The 14,474-nt window shown below is 35.1% G+C and overlaps 1 protein-coding gene across 5 annotated transcripts in view; it reads right to left on the bottom strand.

Moving 5' to 3' along the window:
• Nucleotides 1–14,474, bottom strand: part of LOC132707240 (triple functional domain protein) — a 322,048-nt gene that overhangs the window by 127,692 nt on the left and 179,882 nt on the right. For all 5 annotated transcript variants that reach the window (XM_060679012.1, XM_060679011.1, XM_060679013.1 and 2 more), the window contains one exon: nucleotides 12,381–12,473. In XM_060679012.1, the coding sequence (XP_060534995.1) occupies nucleotides 12,381–12,473 (93 nt within the window). The remainder of the gene's footprint in view (nucleotides 1–12,380; nucleotides 12,474–14,474) is intronic.

The following is a 14,474-nucleotide window of genomic DNA, read 5'->3' as shown; positions in this document are numbered from 1 at the left end:
TTTGCTAATTGCAAAAGACTTTGCCTTTCTGCAGAAATGATAATAACATAAACAAACTTTACTTTTTAGAACATCGAGGATTTAGAGGTGAAATGTTCAGTGAGAGTTTGTTTTGTTGAAATCAACTAACTATTTCTTCAACGGACTGGAACTGACTGCAATTGACTGCTACTGAGAAGCAGCGCAGTTTACGTTTTGATATTTGATTGTTGCACCATTTACCATTTACCAAACAACTTCATATTAAATTGTAAACAACACTTCCGATAAGATGAAGTTTTAGATTTTAATAACACTTGCTAGACTGCACCCTTCGTGAGAAAAAAAAAACACAATGGCGGCATATGGACATAAGTCTACCAACTGAGGCATTTATAATTGTGCGGACGTAAACTACTGACGGGCCACAGACGTAATGAAAAATTAACAAACTACTGTTGGCTAGATTCTCCCATAGGGACAAAAGAAATCGCCGACTCGTATAATGACTTAAATAATTACCTCCTTTGTAGATAAGAAAATAAACTCCGTAGGTCCACGTTTACAATTTCAGAAGTTAACGGTTAATGTTTAAAAGCGAAGCTACCGTGGGGCTTTAGGCAAACGGAACATTTCACAAAACTGTTCATTACTAGAATTTGAAATTGTAACACACTAATAATAATAACAATAATAATAATAATAATAATAATAATAATAATAATAATAATAATAATAATAATAATAATAATAATAATAATCCCTCATGACTGGCTCATAAAAGTGCTAGAAATATATAACATATGCCCCAAAGTGAGAACTGTGATTAAACACGTGATGGGTACATGGAAGTCCAACATTTTGCTAAGCAACAAGGGCGCTGGACCTTAATGAGTTAGACAGACTAACCCGCCGTCTGATGACAAAATTCCGATACTTGCACACAAATTCATCGGTAAAAAAGCTTTATCTTCCCAGAAAAAGCAGAGGCAGAGGTCTAGTGGACATCTACAGTCTATGCCGAACGCAAGAAATGAACCTAAGACAACGACTTTTAAAATCGCAGGACCGCTTAATACATTTGATCGCCGAGGAGGACAAAGGGTACACGCCACTTAATTTGCAGCACCGAGAAACCACGTTTTATCTGAACACGAGACAGGAAAACCAAACTTTGTGGAGACAACAAACTCTACATGGAAAATTCTCTAGAAATCTGGATGCAGATCACATTGATAAGGTCGCCTCGCTAGCTTGGTTGAACGCTCGACATCTATATCTCGCGACTGAAGGCTTTATTATGACTATTCAAACAGAGTCATGAGAAACCGCAATTATGGAAAACACTGTCTCAAACTCAACGTGGAGGACAAGTGCAGAAAGTGTGACTCAGTTGGAGAATCCATCGAACATATTATTGCCGGGTGCCGTTTTCTCGCAATAAAACTGAAGCAGAAAAAATACAGAAATATGAAAATTTGGCCGTGGAACTGAAAAATATTTGGCAGCTCAATAAAGTGTTTATCTCCCCTTTTGTAATTTCGGCGGAGGGAATTGCTTCCAAAAACTTCTCCAAAAATTTAATACATCGGACTTCCACAGAATATCGTGGAGTACGGACAGCCTCGGGTGAAAACAGGCCAGTGAGAGCTGAGATGTACTTGTATAGCAATAATCATAATAATAACAAAAATAATAATAATAATAATAATAATAATAATAATAATAATAATAATAAACAGTTATCTATTAACAGGACAAAATGAAATAAATATGCAAAAAAAGTTAGTTTTGGTCAGAAGTATAGTGGAGTCGCGATTTAGTGAACTTCGCTTCGAGTGAACACACAATTTGTATCATTGTGCTCCACGATACGGTGAACAGCGGTAACCTCCGATACAATGAACTGCGACGCACGTCGTGAAATAGATAATTAGGGGATTAGGGTTTCACGTTGTCGATTATTATTTGTGTGTATTTTACATGCTATCAGGTCCAGTGCGAAGTAGTACGTTTAAATGTGATATTTTACACATGGAAAGGGATTTATACAAATATTTTCTAAACTTAAGAGAAATAAATATACCGGTGAGTGGGCCGATGCTTCAGGAAAAGGTGAAGGTTTTCCAAAAAGAAATTGATGTAAATTCTTCATTTAATGTTAGTAATGGCAATATCAGAAACAGAGAAAACTGTACCGGGCAGAAAAACTTGTAAAAAATGGCAAGTACAAATGCCGCAGAAAATCATAAATTGAAGCCATTAGTCCTAGGAAAATATAAAAATCCAGACGCCTTTCGAAATTTTAGTTTGCCGGTTAATGGCATGTTTATCCCCGAGGTAAGTTCAGGTGGTATAAAAAAGTATGTAACAGTAATGTGAACGTCTTTTTAATGATTAGCAACTTACCCCTGATTAATGTTATTATTAAAAGGTCCTGATGGTCTTATTACTGAAACGTGTATGCCACCAAATGTGACACCTTTAATGCAGCCAATGTACCAGAACGTTATCAGAATTACCAAGTTATTTTATCGTAAAAACCTACTAAGCCAATTATTGTCACTTTGTTATAAAGAAATGTTGGCGAAATATTTTAACAATCGACTTGGATGATGAAGAGCATAATGTCCCCTTAAGTGTTTTAAGAGTCCGATTACTAAATGATGAACCAGAGTGTTATAGACATCTTACAAAATATTAATCCAAATGTAAGTAAAATTACAAAAACGAACACAAACCCCTATAACTCGAAATATGATATTTCACAAAAAAAATTGCGAGATAATAAATTCTGCCAGCCTGGCTGTACTTGCTTTTAAATGTTCATTTTTAAGCCTGTAATGTCATATAGTTGACAAATATTTTTTTTCTCGGGTACCATTCCCTACTTCTATTTTAAAATTTCCGTTTTTTTATCAATTATTTTTAATGTTTTAAGTTGCAATGTCATATAGTTGACAAATAACTTTTTCTCGGATACCATTCTCTACTTCTTTTTTAAAATTTCCGTTTTTCTATCAATTATTTTAATGTATTAAGTTTTCGGGACGAAGACCCCTAAAATACGTCGATATACAGAGAGATTCGAGTTACAGAGGTTCGACTGTATTGTATGTTTACGATAATTTTGGATTTTGTATATTACAGGTAGAACGTAAAATACAAGACATTAGCAAATGGAATGAAGATGAACCAGCAAACTTAAATCAGTTGGAGAATGGTATAACAATTGATTCTGATTCGGAAAAAGACGACAATGACAATACTATGTCAGATACAAAAGACAAACGTATTTCAACTATGCGATCTGTTAATGACCATATCCAATGGGCTGGAAAAAATGGTGATGTAGTAAAATATAACAGGTTGAAATACACACTAATTTTTTCAGACATAAACGAAATAAAACGAAGAGATAAAATAATAACCGATCAAAAAAGAAATCATATGAGTTGTTACATTAAATGTATAGGTTAATCGTAACAAAAAGTTTTATAAAGAGAGAAAAAAATGAAATTTAAATGTTCAGGATCAGGATTTTATGGACTGATCATACGCAATAATTCAAATTTCATTTACACCTTCCATCATTAGAATTTCAAATATTGGGTGCAGGGACCGGAACAAATAGTAGTCGGAAGGCGCCAGATCTGGAGAATATGGTGGATGTTGCAGTACGTCCCATTCAAGCTGTAAAAGTTTTTGGCGAGTGACCAAACTTGTGTGAGGTCTCGCATTATCCCTTCCTGTTGATTAATTCGGGCCTCTTCTCTTTAAGTGAATCTTTCAATTTGTCCAGTTGATGACAATAGACTTCTGAATTAATCGTTGTATTGTCCGGCAAAAGCTCAAAAAAAAAACGATTCCTTTGACATCCCACCAAACGGAGAGCATCACCTCTTTTTGGTGAATGTTGGCTTTTGACACGCTTTGAGTCGGTTCATCTTTTCTGCTCCATGACCTCTTGCGTTTAATATTGTTGTATACAACCCATTTTTCGTCCACAGTAATAATCCGCTTCAAAAATGGATCATTTTCTTGACGTTTGAGGAGCGAATCACACACGTCAACGCGACGACACAAATTTCGCTCCGTAAGGGAATTCGACAAATTTAATCTCTCACCGATATCTCGTGTGGTTATTCGCCGATTTGCATCAACTAATGCCTTTATCGCATCTTTGTCAGCTTCGACCGGCCTTCCAGACCGTGGTGCATCTTCGACATCAAAATTGCCGGATCGAAATTTTGCAAACCAGTTCTGGCACTGGCGTACTGTTAACACGCCTTCTCCATACACATCCGTCAATTTTTTTCACGCTTGGTCAGCATTTTTACCTTTTCTGAAGTAAAAAAGTAAAATATGACGAAAATGCTGCTTATTGCTCTCCATATTTAAAAGGGCACCAACCAAAAACTACTGCGTGGAATTAATAGAACTTTTTCACACACAAGCCTTGCAATATCAGCTCTCAAGACATATAATGGTTATGCGGCTTAAGTGTGAAGTTGGTTTCGAAAAAACGTAATTAAGTCCTCTGACGGGAAAAAACGAAATGACTCTCCGAACAACCTTATAGTTTGTTCGATGTAACTCTAAAATTTTGAATTAGTTTTTTTTTAATTCAGTGAGGGCTGTGGCCATTCCATTATTACACTAAGTACTAGCAACTAAACAATTCGAGAAAGATTCCTACAATTAGTAAATTGGTGTTTATGTCCCCCAGACGATCGAGGAATGAAGTTGTTCGTTGCCTTGCAATCACCAGAAAGACACCAGGAATAATGCAATTTGGAAGCACTTAAACGTATTGCGTCGCAGACAAATTGATCAAATTGTGTGATTATTTTACGGATATTAATGGAAACTCCAAGAGGAAACGTAACTACGAATATCAGCAGCCATTGTTTCATATAATGTTCTTTCCCAAAAATACGAACAATTCGAGGGGCTTTTATGGCTTTAAGCATTTGCAGCATAGTTAGCCCAAAACTAACAAGCATGTTACAGGCTCGATTTTCGAGAGAAGTCGAACTGAAAGCCGCATTGTGCTACGTCAAGGTGTTTTTGAGCTACAGGGTGATTCTAAAAAATGTACAATTTTAAAAGCACTCGATAACTTTTTTAATTGTAAGAATAGACTTTTGGAAAAAAACATTTTTTAAAGTTTTTTTAAACGGGGTTCTCTCTATTTTACCCGTTTTTTCTTACAGCCTTTAATTCCCGAGATATTATACACATTAGATATTTCTTTAAATGTGATACCCCCAATTTTTCTAAAAAATCAGTTTTCTAAGAAAGATATTTGCAATTTTTGATATTTACCATAGTAGGCGTGTGCGCGTCGTAAATTCGTAGATAAAATTGTATTTCTTTTTTTTTTCATACAAAATCAAGTTGGCTGCGACACGAGGGGACACAGCAACCTCGCACTTTAACTTTTAGTTTACAATAATTACCAACCCTAAAATAATAAACTGAAATAAAATTATTAACAGCAATTTTTTCATTTAAAATGTTCATTAATTAAACTATGTAACACTTAAAATCTACATTTAAAAAGTTTCTTTAATTCTAAACAAAAGAAGAAGAAGTTCTACCACACTAAGCTGCCTGAATGCAGTACGAAGTGCCTCGTCCGATTCCCTTCTAGTAGTTGGGCGATTTCGAAATACAAGCTTTTGGATTCTCCCCCACAAAAAGAAGTCGCAAGGGGTCAGGTATGAAGACCTGGGGGGCCAATATATAGGAGATTTTCGACAAACACATTATTTAGCAAATTAGTAATGTCTCGTGCATTGTGAGGAGGTGCACCGTCATGTTGAAAGTGTAGCTCATTATTTTGCTGAAGTGGCAAGTGAACGGAATTACCTGCTCTTCTAGAAATTGTTGGTATCTTTCGGCATTTAAACTTCCATAAAAAATATATGGCCCAATAATTTGTCCTCTGCGAATTAAACGCTTTAAAAAGGGAAGCGTGCTTATCTAAAAAGACAGTTCCAGTTTGGGAGTTCTAGGGCGTTTTTCGAAAATGATAATTTTTAAAAAATCGCTATTAATTTTTGCTATGGAACATTTTTTGCTTCCATGAAAATACCAAGCATCCCGTTAAAAATAAATTATTGGTTAAAAGTTCATATTATTAAAACTTGTAACTCAATAGTTGTCAAATAAACTAAAAGTATTAAAAAAAAAAACTTTGCATTCGTCACGTTATGTTTAATTATTATTAATTAATTAATTAATAATAATAATAATAATAATGTGTTTTTCTTAAGTATGCCTATAAGAACATGAAAATTCGTAACCTCAGTTCCCTAACTTTTGTAGTTAAATCATTTTTAAGGGAACAAAAACAAAAAAAATCCATATTTTTCGAAAGCAGTATATAAAAAATATCAAAAATATTTAAAAACTTTCAGTTTCATTTAAACAAAAATTAAAGGAAGGATAAAATTGGTTAATTTCTGCTTTTTTTTATATCAAAAAAGATCAAAAACATCTTTAAAAAATCTCTAAATATATTTATCTATCTATCTATCTATATATATATATATATATATATATATATATATATATATATATATATATATATATATATATATATATATATATATATATATATATATATATATGAGTGTTCGAAGTTCGGAGCGCGAGCATTGAAGATGCCAAGTGAGATTTTGGCGAAACGTCTGCAGGATTCCAGTCGGAGTTCAACGAGCGAACGGATGATATCCCGGAATATAGTGTCATCATATATATATATATATATATATATATATATATATATATATATATATATATATATATATATATATATATATATATATATATATATATATATATATATATATATATAGCTTTAAAAGAAAATGAAAAAAAAAGCTTTGTATTTTCCATTAAAATTGTTTATAAGAGAACAAAAACAGAGAAAGATAACAAAAAAGATAAACTTCTTATATTTTCGAAAACAATATACGATTTTTTTAAAAAAAATTTCAATTCAATAAAAAAACTTAGACAAATGACAAAACAAAACTTCGGTTTGTCCGATAAAATTACTTTGAAGCGAACAAAAAGAATGGAAAGAAAAGGGAACGTCCGAAATGTAGGTCGAGTCGTTCGAAAAAAAAAAATACTAATCGCCCTCGGCCAGTTTCCGATGTGACAATTACTGGAACAAAAATGCATTCGTAGAAAACCGCAACCGCGACGCGACGTAGCGTTTTTCGACGAATCTCGCTGGAAAATGTCAAAACGCGCGTTCAGGAGCGTATCTGTCGGGGTCTCGTCTGCGATAAAACAGGAACTCGGCTGCGCGCTTGATTCTAAACATCACAAGCGACAATTCTTGCACCTGAGCACATTGTAAAATATACTCTGCGCCATAGAAATTGCAACACCGACCATACGCGTCTTTTAGTGTCTTCAATCTAAAGTTCCGTTACGGGCATCGTTTGGTAGTTTTGTTTTTGCCAGCTTTTCCATTTTTCATTTTTTCTCCCGGTAAACTTAGAGGCTCATTTTTACCACTTCCCTGGACTGCTCGTTTAGGATACTACAGTGATTTCTGAGAGCTGTTTGGTTAGTTTTATATTTTTGGGAACCCTTTTTCCACGTCATTTTTTTATAGCGCTCTATATCTGAGAATGTTATTTTATTAATATATGTTAGGCATGAAGGATCTTGGTGTACTTTTTGATTCCGGATTAAATTTTAATAAGCATATAGACAGCATAACAAAAAAAAGGTTACAAAATCTTAGGCTTTGTGGTTCGAAATTCTTCAGGTTGTCAGAATAAGGAAACGCTGAATCTATTGTATAATGCTTATGTTAGGAGTATTTTCGAATATTGTTCGATTATCTGGAGTCCGTACTATTTTGTATTAGAAAAGGTTCAGAAGAAATTTTTGAGGTAACTTTATTATAAGAAGTATGATATTTATTATTGTGATGTACCCTATGTCGTTTTGACTGAGGAGTTTGGCGTTTGCACACTTGAAAAAAGAAGGAAAATTGCTGAAGCAATATTTTTGTATAAACCGGTTTGGGACAGAATAGATTGTTCTAATTAGTAAATTTAAGATTTATTGTGCCTACATATTTAACAAGGAATATCACTTTTGAACTTCCTAGAGCTTACACTAATCTAGGAAAAAATAGTATATTGTACAGAATGTGTAACTTAATAAACAGTTCAATTAACTATTAAAAAGTAGCATGTTAATTAATTAGTTTAGTATATAGATGAAACTCTTTGCCTTAGGCATGTGTTCTCTTTTTTTTGTTTGCTAACTGTTGATTGATTGTAATCTGTTATTGGGCGTTAGCCTGTTTTCGCGGCTGTTGTGTTCGTTGTTGTTGTGTTTCTAGTGTTGTAGACCGCATAAATATGGAAAAAAGACATTGTGTGAACAATCCAAATAACTTTTGTTATATCTGTGTTAGTTATGTCGTAGTAAAGCACAGGCAAATTATAACTTACTTTGTGAAAAATGTATACCACGCTTATTTTGGTGTAAAAATTGGCCAACAAGACAAGTCCTGGGCTCCTCATACTGTTTGTTCCGTCTGTGCTGAAGCTTCAAGAAACTGACAAAAAAGTAGAAAGAAATGTTTAAACTTTGGTGTTACTATGGTATGGCGAGACCCTAGGAATCACAGTGATGATTGTTATTTTTGTCCGTGTAATGTTCAAGGATTCAACACAAAAAATAAAAAACAAATTGTGTATTCCAATCTTGACTCTGCTATTTGACCGGTTCGCATTGGACCAAAAGAACTAGAAAACTTCATGTCGTCAGAATCAGAGGAATCTAATTCCGACCCAGGTGACTCAGATTTCACACTAGATTTCAGTTTTTACCGGAATCACGAAAAAGAGTTATGTCAATATTTTAGTCAAGAACGACAGCTAGTGTATTGCAACAATATTATTGACTTAGTAACGATGGTAACGAACTGGCCTAAGTTCCCGGCACATTTGCAAGGAACGCAAGAAAAATTAGGACTTTTTGAAGAAAGTAAACTTCCAATCAGTGGATGCTTTGTGGTGAGCTTAAAGTGCTGTGGATGTTCCTAGAACAACAGGGGGAGGGGGGAGTTATACAAAATTTAAATGCTTAATTGGTGAGCGGGAAGAGATAGACTTTGGACTCGAAATAGAACAGCCTTACACCTGGTAGCAAAAATGTATTAAGGGAGCTTGGTTGACCCTAAAAAAGTTTTACAACCAAAAATGGACGTGTTTCAAATATTTTTGGGAAAAATTTCCAGCCGTATCTGATGCCAAGATAAAAGAAGGTATTTTTGTTGGCTCCCAGATAAGAACATTATGCTAAGTCAAGGATTTTCAAAACAATGTCGAGAAAAACACCTGGCTTTCATTTAAAGAAGTAATTGATAAGTTTGTTGGGAACTCTAAGGACTGAAAACTGCGAAAGTATTGTTCAAAATATGTTACAACACATTCATCGTCTAGGTTGTAATATAAGTTTGAAGATGCACTTCCTGTTTTCCCACTTGAACTATTTTCTTGAAGCAGTTAGCGAAGAACAGGGAAAGAGGTTTCGCCAAGACATTAAGGAAATGGAACGGCGATACTAAACAAGATGGAGCATAACGATGACAACGCAGCTTTCTGGCAAAAACACGAAGATTTCACTCAAAAAATTCTGAGTAAAGTTTTGCATTGAATTTTTGAAATCAGCCTACCAAAATAATATAAAATTAAAATAAAAATATCTGTCAAAAAGATTAATTTGTAGACCTGTGATAACTTTATACCCCAGCGCCCCGAGGGCGGTTCTGTTACGACAACAACTTTATCCAGAATGTTTGTGTAGGATTAGCTAAAGTGCTAGAATAGTGAAGCAATATTGGACAGAGTGATGTGTACACTGCCCCCATACACGTAGTAGAGAAACTGATGATTTGAAGGGAACCAGTGATTTCGAAGGACACTTTCAGCGCAACCGAACATGAGTGAAGCGAAAATTAAAGCTTTTGGAGTAAGCTATAGCGTCCTTGGTTCGCATCAAGAGTGATATCGGGTAGTTTTCAGTGGCAAATTACGGTTTTGCCTTTTGTAGGTCCACAATGGTCGTCGAGGTGGACATTTGTGGATTCATCAGAAATGAAAACGGGACACCATTAAATTTTCTGGACCCTCAAAAATCGCAAGACCCTATTTTTCAGTAATACAATGCCAAATTACATACCGCTGCAGCTACTAGACACCTCCTCCGACAAGCAAGATTTGTTATATGTTGAATAAAAGGCTGAGTCGGTTGCCACGTCTCACACTTACATCTGATTCGCAGCATACCAAAAAGAGTTAGAGATATCAAACTTTAGGTGGAGTCGCCACTAACTAGAAAAATTTTAAGAATCCCTTTTAATAAATTTCATCATTTTCCAAAAATATTTCTATTTCTATGCCGCAAAGTATAAATTAAAGATGTTTTGTTGTCTACGCACCTTAATGTTCAACGTTCAGTGACTTTCGTCTGTACTCCGGATGTGACGGATAGATATTGAATAATTACGTCCAATAACCGTGCTAACCAAATCTGACCACCGTGGCACGATCTACGGTATTCAGGTAACCGACATTTACAAAAAAAAAATTATTTACTGGGCGACGTACTAGTCCATCAAAGGGGCGGGCGCGCCTCTGACGCGTTTCGTTCGTATTTAATGACCCTTAATTGAATGTGGCGTAATAGGTCCGGCCATTCATCAAGTTTATTGCCCCGCAGGACTTATAGAAAAAAGTAACGATGATGCCCACATGACTTCGTACTTATGTATGAAAAAGACAGCTCGCGTGAAACGTGAAATTTTAGACAAGAAAAATAATTATCTATGCACTAAACTGGGTCCGATTAAAGCGTTTCATTTTCTAAGTAATCATTCGACCAGGCTTAGTAAAAATAGCAAATCAGAATGAGCTTATTGAAGAAAATCGAGAAAAAGTTCGTTAGTGACGTCATAAGATCGTACATAACTATCATATGTAAAAAGTAGGATCAGGCTAGGTCAATATTTATTCACCATTATTAATGAGATTTTTAAACAGATAATAACTTCAATATATGTGCAAATATTTAGAATTATACAGAGTGGGTTACAAAAGTATGGCGTAAAAAAATTACTAAATTGTAGTTCATTTTATTTGTGGATTGTATGTGTTATTATAAACTGTTTTTGTTAGGTAAAATCGGGTTTAAATTTGTTGAAGTCGAAAAGTTTCCTCAGTGCTTAAATAAATGACAGTGTTGATGTGTTGTTTGGTAGAAATAAGAATTGTCTGAAGCGTTTGCCATTCGTTATACACGGTGTATTTTTTGTGAGCATACGATTTAAAACCACCACCTAGACATGTCCTATCTCTCTTCAATAGTTAAAAAAAAAAAAAAATTCCAAACTTACACCACGGATGGGATACACGGTACGAAACTTAGCGAAACACTGTGAATTTGCGAACAACAACAATTATTTTCATCCGAACTGCACAATTCCTAAAATCCCAAAGAATAATAAAAGTGAACTTTGCTTTTACTGGCTACTAGCTATTTTCGGTGACCACCAGCTAAAAGTAACTAACTTTTTTCGAAGTTTCTTGGACAAACAACAGTTAGCTATTTTATAATCATATAAAATTTTTATAATATTTTATAATCATATAAAATTCTATGTCGAAACCATATACTCGGTGTTTAAAGTATCATAACACACGTTTCCTACTTCAATATATGAAAAAGTGGTAAATCAAAAATATTTTAAAAAATCAGAATGAAAAAAAAAAAGAGAAACCATTTTAGTAAGAAATCTAACTAAAATTTTTCAACAGTTAAAGTTAGGTTTTTAAAATTCGTTTTAATGTTTCTCCTTTTATTTTCTGTTCGTAGCGAGGAATCTTCTCACCACAGCAAGCCAGCAATTTATTCTTCAATCTTCCTTTACAACATATATTATTTTCTAACTTGGCTTTCTGTATCGACAAAATAACTCGCCCGTCTCTTTAGATTCAGTTTAAAAAAAAAAAAAGATCCACGACCAAAATCCTCCGCTCCTCACCACGCCCGACCCATCCTTTTCTGTCTCACCCCGGTGACTTTCACAATATTCCTCGCCCGTTATAATTGTTTAATATTCGCCGGAAATCTGACTTGCAAGGACTGGTGCGAATTTGATTGATGCGGCGGGGGATGAAAATGCAAAACCCCTTCACCCCGCACCCTGTTTCCGGGAAGAGAGAGAACCCCGGCGAGCGCCCAACAAAGGGGATGTTTAAGAACGCGGGCGACTCGGGAGAGGGTAAACATGCGCCCCGATATTGTTGAAATATTTAACGTCCCTCCCGTCGGAATTAACGGTCGAAAGTGCTTACCTTAGTTCTTGAAGTAGAGCTTCTCCTTGAGCTATAGTAGACGCGCACGCTTCGAGGCTCTGAACTCTGTGCTGATCGGTTTGCTCCAACAACCTGTAAACGCGTTTCAATACTTTAGGCGAGGAGTAAATATGTGTACACAGTAAACTACTCTCGAGAAATAAACCCTTATAAATCACAGCAAATCCCTTTAATCGGACGATAAAAACAATATAAATCATGTCGATCCGGCGTCGGAGGTTGTCGAGGTGGGACTAAGAGGACTTGAGCACAACCACAACAGCAAATGATCTTCGTTTCAATATTATTTACAAAACTTCTGGATTCCTCCTGCGTCGGTTATTCTTGAAAATAACCGACGCTAGAACGATCCTGAAGTTTTGTAAATAGCAGTACAGTATACCTTTTATATTTTTTTTCGAATGACTGATTCCCATGTTGGTGACAGGTAGAGACCTGAGTCGCGGTTAAGATTTTTAGGTTGCTTATAGATTTCTATAGACTCTGGGATTTTTCGTTGGCAGTAGAATTGATAATATGGAAGAATTTTATTTTTGTCGAATAAAATTTTATGTCCGGTTGCGTGATTGCGTCCGGCAACTGCTGATGAGTTTATCTGCCTTAGTCTTAATATTCTTTCATGTTCTTTGAACAAGTTGATATTTTTCGTCCGGTCTGTCGAAGAAGTTGAGATATTTTTGGACAAGCGGTAAATCTGGTTTTGAGGTTATATTTCTTTAGCAATTTTGATATGTAGTCAGTGATGTTTTAAATATAAGGAACGTCAACAGTGGCAGGTGTGGGATTATTTTTGGTTTCATTGCCATTGGAAGGCTTTGGTGAAGTGTATATTGGGTTCAATGATTCGGGTTGAGATAGTTTTACGGCCCTGTAAACAAGAGAGTTGATAATCGATGATTTTTGGGCCGGATGGTGATGTGACAATGCATTAAGGCGTAGTCTGTATGCGTAGGTTTTCTGTAAACACAATGACCCAATGTTAGGTCTGATTTTCTATTGATAAGAATATCTAAGAATGGGAGGTTTTTATTAGTTCCTATTTAAATGGTAAAACATAATGTTAGGGTATATAGAGTTTAAATGTCCAAGAAAATCTACTAGGGATCCCTACCATGAGGCCAAATAACAAAAGTATCATCGACGTATCGTTTCCATAATTTTGGTTTTAGATGGAAGATGTCAAGAGCTTTTTTCTCAAAGGCTTCCAAAAATATATTCGATATGACTGGTGACAGTGGAGAACCCATAGCTCCCATCGTTTGTTCAAAAATTTGACCGTTAAAAGAAAAATATGTTCCAGACAAGCATTTTTCAATTAAGGTGAGAAGCTTTGGTTCCAGATTCTTGGATTTTAATATAACTGAAATTATGGTGAAAGTTTCAGGAATAGGGACTCCATAGTAAAATGGGAGCCTGTTTCAATCAAGCTCTGAAGAAGCCAACAGGATGATTGGCAGGATGTTAGCTAGTTTGACTCAACAAAAACCGACGTAGGAGGAATCCAGAAGAAGTATAACAGTAGCCCGTGGAAGTTTCTTTGAAGAACGAAAAAGTCAACATTTCATCGATTATAGAACAATAAGTTGCTATAAATCACTGCAAGTACTAAAAAATACTTAAATACTTAATAATTCCCCATCAGGCGCCAGGTGAAGCGATAAGAAATTAAGCCTCAAATGTACCCTAGTATGACCGTTGATCTATCAAACTCATAAAAAATGTAAATCCCATACCCTCGAGACCACCTCTAATGTTCAAAATGTGAAATTTGGTTATCCATGTACGGATCGAGTACGCATAACAGAAGTAATAAGTTATTTGTCCAGAATGATTTTTGTTTATTAGTTTAGTTAGTAGCTGGATTCATTTGAGACAAGTAATTATAGTTATTGTAATTATAAACGTGCTTTCTATAAAGTGCTACGTCAGTTTCAAGAAGGACCCAACGATTCTAGTGGAGTTAAGGACGATACTTGCGCTTGAAATGGAGAAAGGTATATGCAATCGTCTTTTCGTAGACCGGACTGTGGCCCAAGCTACATAGCTATGGTCAGCCCCAACTTTATCAATGTT

The sequence above is a fragment of the Cylas formicarius genome, unplaced genomic scaffold (assembly GCF_029955315.1).
Source record: "Cylas formicarius isolate icCylForm1 unplaced genomic scaffold, icCylForm1.1 PGA_scaffold_9__14_contigs__length_23061073, whole genome shotgun sequence".
Classification (NCBI taxonomy): domain Eukaryota; kingdom Metazoa; phylum Arthropoda; class Insecta; order Coleoptera; family Brentidae; genus Cylas; species Cylas formicarius.
This window is presented reverse-complemented; position numbering and strand designations above follow the sequence as displayed.